The sequence below is a fragment of the Zalophus californianus genome, chromosome 7, assembly GCF_009762305.2.
Source record: "Zalophus californianus isolate mZalCal1 chromosome 7, mZalCal1.pri.v2, whole genome shotgun sequence".
Classification (NCBI taxonomy): domain Eukaryota; kingdom Metazoa; phylum Chordata; class Mammalia; order Carnivora; family Otariidae; genus Zalophus; species Zalophus californianus.
In genome coordinates, this window is record NC_045601.1 from 22,555,863 (window position 1) to 22,571,316 (window position 15,454).

Sequence of the window (15,454 nt, forward strand, 5' to 3'; positions counted from 1 at the left end):
ACTCCTGAAACCAATATTACACTATATGTTAACTAGCTAGAATTTAAATAAAAATTTGAAGAAAAATAATAAATATATATATATTTTTCCCATATCATTATAAGATATGGGATATATTCATCTGTATTTTCTTCTATACCTTTTTTTACATTTCATCATTTAATCTATCTGAAGTTGTATGTGTGTGTGTTTTGTGTGTATGTATGTTTTAAGAGAGGAATGTAGCCTTTTCTTTTTTACCAACTAGTTAATCATTCCTTGTAGTCCACTCTTTCAATCATTTATTATGCTCTTACTGATTTGAAATGCCATTTTATTATTTGCTAAATTTATATGTATAAATTAAGGCCAGTTTCTGGGCATGCTTTCTATTTTGTTGATTTTTCTTTCTATCCTTGAGCCATACCACATTATTTTAATTATCATGCTTATAGTACGTAAGTATGCTTTAACTAATCTTGTTCTCAAGATTTTTCAGTTGTTTTGTTTATTCTTCTGTTAAATCTAAAAACGTTTGCAACTTTAGAATGGAGATATACAGTACCTATAAATAATTTGGAGGAAGAAATAACATCTTTAAGAATGGAATTTTCTTTTCCAGAATTTAGTATATATTTCTATTTTATTTGTCTTTTCAAAAAGTCCATCAAGAGAAAAATACACATTATATGATCATGTAAAATTATTTTATTATTGTATTAGATTTATAGTGCTGGTATTTTATCTATGATAAGTGAAGTTTGGTGCTCTTTTGGGTTTATTTTGAGGGGTATATTCAGCAAAATAAGTTGAGAAGATTTTCATTGTTCTGCTTCTTTGGTACAATTTCTTTTTATTAATTTGCATTATTTAATTATTAATTTTCATGTTCCAGAAGTGGAGCTGGAAGCACATTCCCCCCCGAGATTGTGCATGGTAGATTTCTCTTTACATACATACACAGAGAAGAGGGTAAAGCATGAACATCCTCCTGAGAACTGATGGGAGAAAGTGGGGGCTTGCTAGCCAAAAGGAGAAACTGCTGGTAACTTATTCCTCATCACTCGGTGATTATAGGGCAGTCAGTTGGTAGACTCATTGCGATGGATTCTGCTCCAGGGCAAGCAGAGTTTCCGTAATGGGTCAGTGGGTGCATTAGGTGGGTAGCCCTGGGCATCCTGTAGGATGTGGGGCTGGGGTTGTGGGGCTGGAGTTCCTAAAGCAAAAATGATCCATCATGAGAAAACCAAACCAAACCCCAAATCTGATCACATAATTGTATTTCAAATAGAGCAGTGATGAAGAAATCCAGATTGCTGCAATGGACATAAGAGGAACCAGCTTTATATCTAAAGACCCCTGGCATCAACTTCTTTGGCTCTCACTTTGGTGGCTTAGATCGGAGAGTGTTATTTGCTAGAGGAGAGGGATGGTCACAAGGTTGCAGAAGAATTGTCCCAGGAAGTCCTAAAAAAAATTGCACTCCTTCAGGTTTACTTTCCTGAGAGTCATGTGGAGAAATGGTTTCCTTTTAAATGGTGGCTTTGCTCTGTTTTTGTTTTTTCTTAAAGCATTCACTTTTCTTTTCCAATATCAATTCTGTAGTTACATACCACTTTTTTTTTAACATAAGACTTTTCCACTCCAGGTCAAAATATAACTTATTTGAGGCTAGACCTAACATTCTCAAAGACCTCAGAAAAATAATAGTAACAGTGTCATGGGCATCTATATCTTATTTCTTACCTTAAAAGGGAATGCCTTTGGTGTTTGAGATGACTATTCCTTCTCATGATATGGGGTATTTTTATATTATTAATGTTATTATTAGAAATAACTGTTAAAATTTTTCAGATGCTTTGGAACAACAATGGAGTCATATGATTTTTTTCTTTTGTGCATTACAGCAGTCCCCACCTTATCTGAGTGTTTACTATTCATAGTCTCACTTTCCGTGGTTTCAGTTGACCGCAGTCAACTGCGGTCCGGAAGCAGATGATCCTCCTTCTGACACAGCGTCAGAAGGTCAATGGTATTCCAACGCTGTATCGTAGAGACTGTGTCCTTCGCCTCACTTCATGGCATCCGTAGGCATTTTATCATCTCACATCATCCATCATGAGAAGGGTGAGTACAGTACAATAAGATATTTTGAGAGAGACCACATTCACAGAACTTTTATTACAGTATATTGTTAGAATTTTTCATTTTATTATTGTTGCTATTAATCTCTTGTGCCTAATTTATAAATTAAACTTTCTCATAGGCATATATGTATAGGAAAAATATAGTATATATATGGTCCCATACTGTCTGGGGTTTCAGGCAGCCACTGAGGATCCTGGAAAGCGTCCTCTGCAGATAAGCAGGGATGATTGTATTGAGACGATGTTTTTGAATAAAAATCCTAGGATTTAGCTATCCTTCAATTTTTAGAATAAACCTTATTCAGTTTTGAAAAATTATTTATATAGTATTGGATTTACGTTGTTAATACCTTAGTTAAAGCAAATGAAATTTTTTTTTGCTATGTTGGCTTTGTTTTGAGGGTTATATTAACTTTGATAAATAATTTGGCAAGTGTTTCATCATTCTGTAATCTTGGAACAGTTTAAATAACATGAGAGTTGTTACTTGAACGTTTTCAAAGACTTGCTCATAAAACACTCTGGACCCAACTCCTTTTTTGGAGATAGTTATTTGAACATTAAAAAAAAGTCTTCCATGAGTATCAGTCTATTACAGCTTTCCAATTCTTACTGAATCCATTTACTTGAAAATTGCACATTTCATTGGATTCTAAGAATTTGTTGCCATAGAGATATAAAGTTTATTTTTATAATTAAAATAATTTGTTTCATATCTATGCTTATATTGCCAAGTATTTGTTTCTCTCTCTCGTTTGCATATTTTAATGCTCTTTGTATAGATGAGATACTGTGTTTATTAATCAATTTACTTATATATCAATTCCACTGTTATTTTCCTGCTGTCTTATTTAATCTCTGCTTTCATTTTGATTATTTTTTCCCCTACATTTTTATTTATTTATTTATTTATTTATTTATTTATTTTTAAAGATTTTATTTATTTGTTTGACAGAGAGAGACACAGTGAGAGAAGGAACACAAGCAGGGGGAGTGGGAGAGGGAGAAGCAGGCTTCCCGCCGAGCAGGGAGCCGGATGCGGGGCTCGATCCCAGGACCCTGGGATCATGACCTGAGCCGAAGGCAGATGCTTAACGACTGAGCCACCCAGGCGTCACTACATTTTTCTTTTTTAAGTTAATTAATTAGTTAATTAATTTATCCCTGCATTTTTCTAAGATTTATTTTTATGTATTCTCTACTACATGTTCCGCATTAGTCTTATTTAAAAATAATTATGGTCAGAGATTTTGTAAATTAGCTTTTTAAAAAATATTCTTTTTAGATTTATCAAAAAGATACATGTTTTTAAAAATCAGAAAATAATTAAGAACTAGATTCAGTAAACCCATTTTCAATGGGTAATAGAAAGAAAGTAAGAAAGGAGACACCAATGTTTAATATGCCATGCAGTTATCACATTGGGGTTGTTTGGTCTTTATTAAAGTTTCAGTTTGCATATAGGAAAAGTTTCACAAGATTAAATCATGAGATCCAAATACACTCAGGGTTTTGACTAAATTGATGTAATTATTACTAACATTGCCTGTTTGAGGCAACTGTGACATTATTGCAATAGGGAACAATCCATCACATTTCCTTCAGACTTGCCCTGTGGCCTGGGCTCATTTTCTCAGACACCTGCAGGACTCAATACTCGAATGCCTTGCTCTACATCTGCCCCTTTGACTTTCACATATTTCTTAACAAGAAACACAATAGAGTTTTATTCTTCCTCAATTAAATGGAATTACAATGGCAAAAATTGAAATCCAATGACCAACTTTAGTTTTAAAAACTAGAAGAGGAAAAAAAAGATGTTATTATCAATAATGAATTTGGAAAGAATTCTTTAAAACATAATGAGGGCAAGTTATTTGGGATATAACTGTATTCTATCCTTATATATGTTTCTCTATAAAGGTGCCGAGGTGAATTCCACTGCTTTCTTGGATGCTTCCTCTCCTGCACTGCCAATGCCCAGGGGGTAACCAGTCTTCAGTGATGGCTCAATCCAACTCTTTCATTTAGACTTAGATCTCATTCCAATTTAGGCTTCTCTTTCTCTTCTTCCATACCTAGAAATTCAGGCAAAGTACTTTAACATCAGATTAAACTGTGAGCAGGTTTGCCAAGGTTGCTCAAAAAAACTCTCTCCTGTTCCCATATCTCTCCCCTTCTACTCTCCTGCACCCACCTCTTTCCTCCTAGCTTAGAAGGAAAATCTTTTACCATTTTCTCCAGAAACTTCCTCAGTGACCTCTGTCTCTACCCTTTCCCCCCAAATCAGGACACACCCAGGTCTTACAACTTCTGGGAGTGATGGGTGCAAGTTAGTTCTTGACTCACTGAGTTTGTACAGAAACCCTAACCAGACCACTTTGTAACCAGCTTCGAGCAACAGGAGGTGTGCCGCCAATGAGTCTCAAACAGACCTCATTTATTTTTATTTTAGTCGTGTTTCTTCTCAAGGCAAGGACTCTGGATTTTCAAAAGTCAAGAATTTTTTTTTAAACTCGTAGAGAGCTTATTAGGTACAAGAACGATTTATTTCCATACCTTTGTGTTCTTAAACTCAAATTCTCCTTCTATTCAACCCAGTCCTGGTAGAACTATGTTTTACCTCCTGAGAGACTCATATGTACTGGACCAGTAAGAGCTTTGCCTGTTGTCTGGCGTGAATAGTTAATGATGTTTCATTTTCCTGGAGATGAAAATGTTGAAGTCATTCTCATGAATTAAAGTTAAATCTGGTAAATGCTTCCCACTTCTTTCTTTTGCTTCTTGCTAAATACTCATCCTCTGAAACCAAATTCTCAGAGACTTTTGCTGGAACAAAAGAACCCCAAATATTGCTTTGCAGGTTTTGTTGGTATTCAAGTTATAAGCTCTCTGAAGGCAGACTCCTTAACTGGTTTGTTCCTGATAATATCCTTAGCGCCCAACACAGTGTTGACTCATAGCTGGAGCTCAATTAATCTTTACTAAATCAGTTAACAAAGAAAGCCTCAGAAGGCTACGCTAGTGGGAAAGCAAAATAAAATATGGAACTTCACAATATAAAAAAAAAATTTAAAGCCTAATCCCAGAAGGTCATCACCATAGGGCTTATATTAAGAAGGACTCCCCTTTCCCCCAGGTCCCAACTCCCAGTATCTGTTCTGTGGGATCCGGGTAGTAGTGGTGGAATGCAGCTAACATGCTTCGAACAGGTATCCTTAGACATTCTTTCACGTTTGGTTTTCATGACTAAGGAACTGGCAGAGATCTGTAACACTTTTTCCAAAGTACTTCTCAGAAATCATATTAAGGAAAACTTCAGATTGAGGATTAAGGACATCTGAAGGGAGGAGGGGTAGGGTTAAGGGGGAGAAGGCCAGGAGATGCCTTAGTTGTTGGTAACCAAGGCAAAGGCGGAAAAACACAACAAGGATTCTGTTCAAACAGCACACATGACTTGGGACCCAACTTTGTCCCATGTTCCCTCTCCTGTGGAGAAGCCCTCAGGAACTCATAACTGCTTGCTTTTCTTTAAAGTCTGTTTCCTCCTAAGTGTTCTCCTGCAGATGGGTTGACTTGGCAGCAATAGTGGAATCTTCAAAAGAGGGGGTGGAGAACAGGGGGTGTTCATTGACCCAGACAGGAAAAATGGCTCCCCACCTACTTTAGTTTGGCAGCTTTGAGGAAGAGGGAAAAAATTAGACAGCTGTAAATAATATTTGGAAGAACCAGAGGTATAATTTCCACACATAGAAGAAAGAAACCTGTCACAAAGCTGAGGCAGGATGTGCTTTTGGGAACATAGAGGAAGAGTTGATTGATCCTGAGAGAGTTAGTCACATGTGATTCCCCCAGGCAGGGAGAAAGGCTCAACCAGAGGGCAGCACTGGAACACTGAAGGCCTGAGTAGGCCTGTGTGGGACATGAACTGGATGGGCAGCTGGGGGAGAAGGTTTCTGTCATATAGGCTTGGCTCCAAACTCCTTTCTCTTTTGCTTGCTTTCCCTGTCCTCACCCCAACCTTTCACTTTTGGACACTTTCATTTCTGGTCGTATAAAGTTTTACTGTAATAAGATTGGTCACCCCAGTTAGACACAATGGAATTGGAATAAATTCTTAGATTAAGTGCAGAAATATTTCGGCAGTTATAGGTTGAATTGTGTGCCCCCCTGCACTGTGCCCCCAAATTCATGTGTTGAAGTCCTAACTTCAGAACCACAGAATGTGAGAGAAGGCCAAGGGTGTGGCTGGACAACTGTGTGCTAAAGAGATTAGGCATGTCATTCATGGATCCAATTAACCATTTCAGCAGAAACCAGAAAAGATCTGTGGGGGACCTTCTTGTATGATGATTTGGGCCCCTGTGAATTGCATGGGAAGCCAATAAGGTTTTTGAGAATTTAGTACCAGCAGAAACACTGCTAGCCTGGCCTGAAAGGGACAGAGACAGCATGAAATGAAGAAAGAATGACTCCTAAGGTGGTTCAGGGGCTACCTTCCTCCAGGGGTAAGGCTGCCACCCAGGCTCAGGGCCACACCCACCTTCTGGTGAGCCCTGAGGATGGAGCATTTAGCGAAAGAGGATCATTCTCAAGCCTTTAAATCTAATAGAATTTGCCCTGCTATGTTTCAGACATGGTTGAGAACTGTGGCCCCCTTTTCAAACCCTGTGATTTCTCCTTTTTGGAAAGGATATGTGTATTCTATGCCTGTCCCACCATTGTGTTTTGGAAGCAGATAACCTTCTGTATGGCTTCACAGGTTCACAATTGGAAAGCGATTGTGTTTCAAGATGCATCATCCCCCAAGTCTTAACCATACCTGATTTAGATGATATTTAAGATGAGATTTTGGATCTAAGAGTTGATGTTGGAAAGACTTTTGGGGCTGTTGGGCTTGTATTTTGCATGAATGAAGGACATGAGTGAAGCAGAGTGTTATGGGTGGAACTGTGTCTCTCCTCAGAATGTGATTATATTTGGAGATAGGGTCTTTACCAAGTTAAAACGAAGTTATCAGGGTGGACCTTAATCAAATATGACTGTTGTCTTTAAAAAAGGGGACTTTTGGAGACAGCCTCACAAATAGGGACAAATGCCATGTGAACATGAAGACAGCCATCTACCAGCCAAGGAGAGAGGCCTGGAACAGATCCTTCCCTCACAGTCCTCAGGAACCAATCCTGCCAATACCTTAATCCTGGTCTTCTGGCCTCCAGAACCATGAGACATTACATTTTGATTGTTTAAGCCCCCCAGGCTGTGGTATTTTGCTGTAGGAGCCCTAGCAAACCAATACAACAGTCACAAAGCCACCTTGAGTTATTTTCCTTTAAAAAGAGCAAATGCCTAACTACTAATTTACCTTATTTTAAGGGCTTTTTGTTCAGAGTTCATATCAGGTTGGTCTATTTTGTTATCTTATAAACTAGGTCCATGGATCTTAGTGAAGTTTCTAACCTCTCATGTGCCTGGGTTTTCAGTGGTGACAAACTGATGGCTCACTAGAAGTAACACTGGATTGAACATTACGCAGAAGGTGTTGGCTCTGCAACCACCATTTTGGTAGGCCACCTAGGATTTCCTCGCTCAGCTGCTGCTTCGTAAAAAGAAAGGGCCAGCTTAGATGGTTTCTAATATCCTTTTCAATTCTAAGATTCTATAATAATGTGATTTTATCTCAAAGTTGAAGTCAGTATAACCTAACCAAGTGGAGGAAGTGGGGCCATTAAAAATCATTTTGGATAGAAGGAAGGGTGCTCAGTGTGGTATCCCTGCTTCTTGGGGGATTTTGTTTAGGGTGTAGTAAATGTACTCAGGATTGTAATACTGTACTTGATTGTATTCAATTCACTGTGCACACACACACACACACACACATACATGGTACAAACTGCTTTTAACCAGTAGTTTCAAATTTAACTCCCTACAGAAGCAGGCAGCTAATGTGATGGAGCAAAGTGACCAGGTAAGAACTAGGAACACTTAGGGAGTCATCTCAAGGGGGCAACTGATTCTCAGTTCCAATCCATTGTTGCCAGAAGAGAATAGTGAGCTCGGGATTGCTAGATCCTAAAGTATTTGATAAGCTGATGAATCTGGCCCGTTTGTGTAATCTCCCAATTTTTAAATATTGTTTCAAAAACAAAAAATCCCACTATGTAGGTCTAACAAGCCACTTGGCAGGTCAAATTTGGAGGAGGCCATCAGTTTGCAATCCTTCTCATAAATGAAAAGCAAAATGTGCCTACTTGACATAAAACATCTGCTTCTGTGAAATTAACTAGATGGTCCCATATAGATAAAATTAATCTCCATACCTAAAATGCGTTATGAAATGTTAGTCAACCTTATGTAAGAGAATGGCACAAATTAAATTGAACAGATCATTTAAAAAACGCTTAGTTTCAGTATTCATTTTAACTTTTCACTCAAAGCTGCTAAAGAGCAGTATTCTATGAATCCACACTGGATTTTTCTCTCTCTTGGTTTTCAGGCCATCTTCTCTTTGAAGTAGTAGAACAATGGCCAAATGACCATTGGAATCAAGCTAATCAAGGGGAAGAGTCATAAATACTTCCTGAATAACAAATATTAAACATATTAGCCTAAATTTAAATATGGCCTTTCCCCCAAGAAGCTGAGAAAAGTTTACATTTTGCTCTTAAGATATTTTTGTAAGTTAGCTAAATAATGAGTTAACTAATAAAGGTTCCTATTCCCATTGGACAGAGAAAGAACTATTAAAAGATTAATTTCTGGTTTTCCAAGTTGTGGCCTGAACTGAATAGAAACTTTTGAGACTTTTTCTAGTAGACCACTTATTAGAATCAAGTCAGCTGCTGAGAAAAGAAATCCTCAAATTCCTCCGGGCCATTTACCATGGGCCAACACCTCAGCACACACAATCTTAGAAGATCCACTCACAAAAAAGTCCAATCCAGGAACCTTGCAATGACTGTGTTTTATTTGTCTAATTAGATCAAGTTCCTGGCACTGTGTCTGACACAAAGCAGGGCGTTCCATGTTTGTGGAACAGAGATCATTTACGGGTGACGTCTAGAATGTCGTGATTATATTGGCGATGCCCAGAGCTCTCTAAAATTCCCGGACCATCTTGCCTTTGGATATACTTTCATGCAGGACTCAAATGGCTATATACTGTGCTGTTGTTTTTTCCACCTTCCCATTTTTCTGCTATCTGACATACAATTTGGATAGGGTATGCACAGCTTGGGTAAGATTATGGGCCTTGCCAAGATGGAGGCTCTGCCATAAATGGAGACAAAAGAGAAATCAAATCATAGGTTAAGAGAGTTTGGCAGCAATGAAGTATCCCCCTTTACTGCCCATGTCTCTTTGCCACCTTCAGTCCTTGAATATGACAGTCACTGGTGAATCACAGTGGCTACAGGCATTCCGCGCGGCTTGGGAGTTCTAGCAGAAAAGTGTGGAGACCTCTCTGAAGCTACTGCACTCACACAAAGGACGATGTAAGAAGTGGAGGTCTGGGTGGTTTTTGATGGGACTGTTTGGTTACATTTAATAATTTATCTATTTATTAGGGGGGGGTCCCTTTAGCTAAGGCAGTATTTTGCTGATTAGAGTGAACTTCCTAAATTTTGTTGTTGTTGTTGTTAACACTACATTTCTCCCTATCAAATTTTATAGACATGCTTCTTTCCCCTTAGATTTGGATGTTTTACTAGCTAGTCAGATAAAGTGAGGAATGAACCTTTCAGGTAATGCCAGCAGCCCTCAAATTAACACTGGGTAGTTACAAAAATGAAACTCTTCCTAAGTGACCCTATGCTATGATGGAATTTTCCTTCGGGCTCTGCACACACTCTTCTAAACAGCAATTCTCCTGTTTTATGCTCCCCTAAACAATACTTACTTCTCTGTGTATCCCAGATATAGCTGTTCAGAACTTCTCCCAGCAGGTACAAGAAGTTCATTAAGATGGTTGTAGACCCAAAGAAGACGATTCTGGCTCCTGAGCCAATGTGTTCCAGGAAAGGGTACACCCACATCCCAGTTACATGATGCACCCAACATACCCTGCAATAGAATTGGAAAGGAGACAAAGACAGGAGTTCTTCTCATGTCAGATTTCAAAGCTCCTCCTACTGTGAATATAGACACCCCCCCATTCCAACCGTTCTGCAGCAATGTCAGTCACAAGTTTGCTTCCAACACCCAGGAGCTATCAGAAACTTTGTTGTTGTTGTTTGTTTGTTTTCTTTTACTTTCTTTAAGATTTAGTTATTTATCTGAGAGAGAGAATGTGTGCACACACAGGTGCAGGGGGGAGGGGCAGAGGGAGAAAATCTCAAGCAGACTCCACAGAGAGCACAAAGCCCCATGTGGGGCTCGATCTCACGACCTTGAGATCATGACCTGAGTGGAAATTAAAAGTGGGACACTTAACAGACTGAGCCACCCAGGAGCCCCTGTTTTCTTTTACTTTTTATTCTAAAATAATTTTAGACTCACAGAAGAGTTGCACATGTGGTACAGAGTTCCGGTAAGCCCTTCACCTCAGCATCCCTGAATGTTAACATCTTTAACAATCACAGTACAATTACAATTAGTAAGGTGCCACTGACATTGGTCCAACACTACTAACTGGACTGCAGACTTTATTCAGAATTTCCGTTTCCTCATTAATACCCCTTTTCTGGTTCAGGATCCAACAGTGTCCCCGGTGGTCACATCTTCTTAGTCTCCTCCAATCTGGCAGTTCTTTGGCTTCTCCTTGTTTTTCATGACACTTGATGGGTTCTGATCAGGTATTTGAATCTGTTGTTTTTCTCAATACTGTTATACAATCTTCATTTCTTGCTTACATACGGAAACAATATAGCATCAGGCAAGCACACTGTAATTAAATCTAGGTGAGTATGTGCCAGGCTTCTTGCCATACTGCCTTCCAATTGGATAACAGTGTGTACTCAGCAGTGTACTCAGTGTAGACTGCAGTGTGTACCTGCTGATGGAGCCATCCTGTAACCTCACCAATACCTGGCTTCCCACCACCTAGATCTTTGGATCCTGTATTTGTCTCTTTTCTTTTTTTCTCTATTTCACACATATAATGGAATATTACTCAGCCTCCAGAAAGGATGAATACTTACCATTTACATCGATGTGGATGGAACTGGAGGGTGTTATGCTGAACGAAATAAGTCAATCAGAGAAAGATAATTATCATGTGGTTTCACTCATGTGGACTATAAGAAATAGCACAGAGGATCATAGGGGAAGGGAAAGAAAAGTGAATGGGAAGAAATCAGAGAGGGAGACAAACCATGAGGGACTCTTGACTCTGGGAAACAAACTCAGGGTTGTGGAAGGGGAAGTGGGTGGTGGATGGGGTAACTGGGTGATGGGCATTAGGGAAAGCATGTGATGTGATGAGCATTGGGTGTTATACACAACTGATGAATCATTGAACTCTACATCAGAAACTAATGATGTACTATATGTTGGCTAATTGAATTTAAATAAAAAAATACTTGCTTGTAATTGTTCTATTTGTGTTCAGGAGATATTTTAGGCTCAGTGGGGATACAACATCATTAATCTCCACTGTTTTCCAAAGTTTAATTAGAATATTTGCTTCATTGATTGGTCCTGACACAACTTCTAAGAGCAATTTTCCAAAACATTCTTGGGCTCATCACTTTATCAACTCTTGTCAATGTTGAAGACTAATGAAAATACAAATAACATTAAGGAACAAAGATTACTTTTTATACTTATGTGTTTTGGGGTCATCTTCCTGGTAATCCACGGCTTCAATTTTTGTTACGCAGTTTTTTCTACACATCTGTCACCTACATATTTACCTCATCAAGGCAGGAAACCTGGGCATCTTTCCCTTAGAGCTTGCAGTCTCAGTGAGGGTGGTATCACTTCTGCTCAAGGAGGTGAAAATTGGTTCTGAAGATTTCTGAAGAAATCTTACTCTTCTTACGTGTAAAGCACAGAGGCATATATACAAAGAACATAAAGCAGATACACAGTTTATCTGTGTTCTTAAAATTTCATGGGCCCCAGCAATTTCATGCCTAGGTATACAGCCAAAAGAATTGAAGGCAGGAACACAAACAGATATTTGTATACAGATGTTCATAGCAGCATTATTCACAACAACCCAAAAGGTGGAAACAACCCAAATGTCCATCTAGGATTAATGGATACACAAAATTGGTTGATTCATACAATGGAATATGATTCAGCCATGAAGAGGAATGAAATTTTGATACCTGCTGCAACATGGATGGATTGAAAACATTGTACTAAGTGAAATAAGCCAGACACAGAAAGACAAATATTGTATGATTCCACCTATATGAGATACTAGAATAGGCAAATTCATAGAGATGGAAAGTCTAATAAAAGTTACCAGGGGCTGGCGGGAGTGGGGAATAAGGAGTTAAGGTATAATGAGTACAGAGTTTATGTTGGGGATAAGGAAAATGTTTTGGATAAAGATAGTGGTGATGGTTATATAACACTGTGAATGTATTTCATGACACTGAGTTGTACACTTATAAAGGGTTAAAATGATAAATATGTTATGTATATCTTACCACAATAAAACATTTTTATGGGTTGGAGGTTAGGAAAAAATTACCTAAAAAGTTTCCTTGGTGGAGGGCTCAGTAATGAAAGAAAGGTGGAAAATGCTGTCTTAGTGTGAAGAGATGCTCATTAGGTCCATCTGGGTCAGCTTGAATAACTGTTCAAACTAAGAGCTTTTTACCAAAAGAGGAAGCAGAGCTAGTTGAGATTTTTCTTTCTTAAAAAGGCTGAAGGATTTGTGAGAATCAGCAGAAATTAAATTGTTAGCACTACCCTGTGGGGTTCTGATGCATCATATTCTGTTTGTCCATAAATTAGAGGCAGTTTTATCTTCCTAATCTTTTCTTCACTAGTGTAAGGAGTACTGTGTGCTCATCAAGTGGCTTATTAATTTCCATTGAGATAATAGGCAATATCTCCAAAATGTAATACCATAAAGCTATAACTGATTTTGCAAATCAACTTACAAAATTATAATCTGACTCACTGTAAAACTGTTTCCTCAATTAGGCAAATTAGGAGCCATTCAAATTATGAATGCTAGTTATATTTTTTTCTACCTGTTCCTGGCTTTCTACTTCTTTCTGGTAGAGACCTTTTGGTAAGGTCTCTAATGCAAGCCTGTACTCCTCTGGCATTGTTTGTGATGCACTGTTGGTTTGTATGCAACCATCTCATACTACTGAATAGATATAACAACCACAACCACATCCCATCTATCTACAGATGGCTCCTAAATTTATATCTCCAGTCTTGACCTCTTTCTGATCTCCAAAGTTCTATACCCTGGTGCCCACTGCATGTCTCCCATGGGAGGATGCATCTCCAACCTGACACTTCCATGATGTCATCATCATCCTTGCATCCTAATTCCTGCATGACTCTCCCCTCTCCTCCCATCTAACAGCGGACATGCATCTCCACATCTTTCCCTTCTCACACCAGTGATCGCTATGTTACTGCAGCAGTAGCTTGGGGCAGAAAATGTGGTGTCATTTTGACTTTCCTTTACTCACAACTCACACTCAACCCATGCTTAGATCCCATTGGCTCTATTTTCCAGATATACCTAAGACATCTATTTGTCACCACTGCCACCACTACTCTCTGGGTTCAAACCATCATCACCTCTCACTGGAACCCCTGCAAGAGTTTCCTGTGGCTTTGCTTTTACATTTGCTATAGTCTTATCAACAGGCTATTCTCATTAGAGTGGCCAGACTGATCCGGATTAAATGGAAATCAGGTCGTGCCACTATTTTGTTCAAAACTCTTGCTTCTCCTCTGGTTAGGGTAAGAGCCAGAGACCCCCGGTGGTTCTTCAAGGCCCTACCTAGGCTTGCTGGGCACTTTTCTTACTTTTCTTCTCCTCTTCTCCCTCTTGCTCATTCACTCCAGCCACATTGACTCTTTGACCTTCCTTAAGAACACTGAACACTCTATATTTGTTTCCGTGCCTGGAACATTTCTCCTTACCCCCATCTCCCCTACAATATTCCCAGCGCTCCCTTGTGTCCTTCGGGATTTTGCTTAAATGACACTGTCTCAATTAGATCTTCCCAGGCCACTGCATCTAAAAGTTGCAACCTTTATTCTGAAAATTCCTCTTCTCCATCCCTTTATTTTTTCTCCCCAGCCAGTTAATATAGTGTATTTATTTTTTACTAATCTGTTTATTGTGTGTCCAACAAGCACAGGCATTTTTTTTTTTTTTACCTATTGGGTTCATAGCTAGATTCTGTGGCCCTTGGAGCAGTGTCTGGCACACAGGTTGTGCTCAATAATTGTTTGTTGAACTAATAACTCAATAAAGAAATATCAAAAACAATAGCATCGGGCGCCTGGGTGGCTCAGTTGGTTAAGCGACTGCCTTCGGCTCAGGTCATGATCCTGGAGTCCAGGGATCGAGTCCCGCATCGGGCTCCCTGCTCAGCAAGGACCCTGCTTCTCCCTCTAACCCAACCCCCTCTCATGTACTCTCATTCTCGCTCTCTCAAATAAATAAATAAATCTTTATAAAAACAAACAAACAAAACAACAACAACAAAAACAATAGCATCTGTTTATTAAGCCTTTACTATGTGACAGGCACTTTGCCAATAACTTAAAAAAATAAAAAAAAAAATTCTCAACTCCACCCTCTTCTCCAATCCCTATGCCCTTTTCTGTAGAGAACCAGAGAGTAAATATTCTCAGTTTTGTAGGCCATACGATCTCTGTCACAACTGTCAACTTTGCCATTTAGTGCAAAAGTAGCTGTAGATAATATGTAGACAAAAGAGTGTGGTTGTGTTCCAATAAAACAGTGGAAATGTAAAATTCTCAAGGGAGGGAGGTGGATAGCTATTCTGAGTATGGTGCTTTCCTAGCATATGTAATCCCCTTCACCTTATTCAACCACCCTGTGAGGCATAATTATCCACATTTCATAGATAACGGAGCTGAGACTGGACTAAAGAACTTGCCTAAAAAAATAGCAAACCTGGGAAAGCAATGAACAACTGATTTCTGCTGCATGGACTTGCTTCCCGAAATGAGGAATTTAATATAGTCTCCAAAATAGAGTGAAGTTTTTCTTTTTAAAAAAGTTTTCTTGACTACATCCCAGATATAGAAGTCCTGTTATGTGGGTTTCACTGGATTGGTGTGAATGATGCACTCACTTGTCCTAACAAGTTGTGCTTTCGCCATTTGTTTCCTTGATACAATCAGGGCTCAATTTCCTGCACAAAAATGAC

The 15,454-nt window shown here is 38.9% G+C and overlaps 1 protein-coding gene and 1 long non-coding RNA gene across 3 annotated transcripts in view; one reads left to right on the top strand and one right to left on the bottom strand.

The window, feature by feature from the left end:
- The first annotated feature begins 679 nt into the window (after positions 1-679).
- LOC113927021 overlaps positions 680-15,454 on the top strand; it is a 51,237-nt gene continuing 36,462 nt past the window's right edge. The window contains exon 1 of the long non-coding RNA XR_003521483.1: positions 680-2,106. This is a non-coding gene — a long non-coding RNA (uncharacterized LOC113927021). The remainder of the gene's footprint in view (positions 2,107-15,454) is intronic.
- AIG1 (androgen induced 1) overlaps positions 3,535-15,454 on the bottom strand; it is a 247,455-nt gene continuing 235,535 nt past the window's right edge. For both annotated transcript variants that reach the window (XM_027602543.2, XM_027602542.2), the window contains 2 exons: positions 10,024-10,187; positions 3,535-4,204 (listed from right to left, as the gene is read on the bottom strand). In XM_027602543.2, the coding sequence (XP_027458344.1) occupies positions 4,177-4,204; positions 10,024-10,187 (192 nt within the window). In that variant the 3' untranslated portion in view covers positions 3,535-4,176. The remainder of the gene's footprint in view (positions 4,205-10,023; positions 10,188-15,454) is intronic.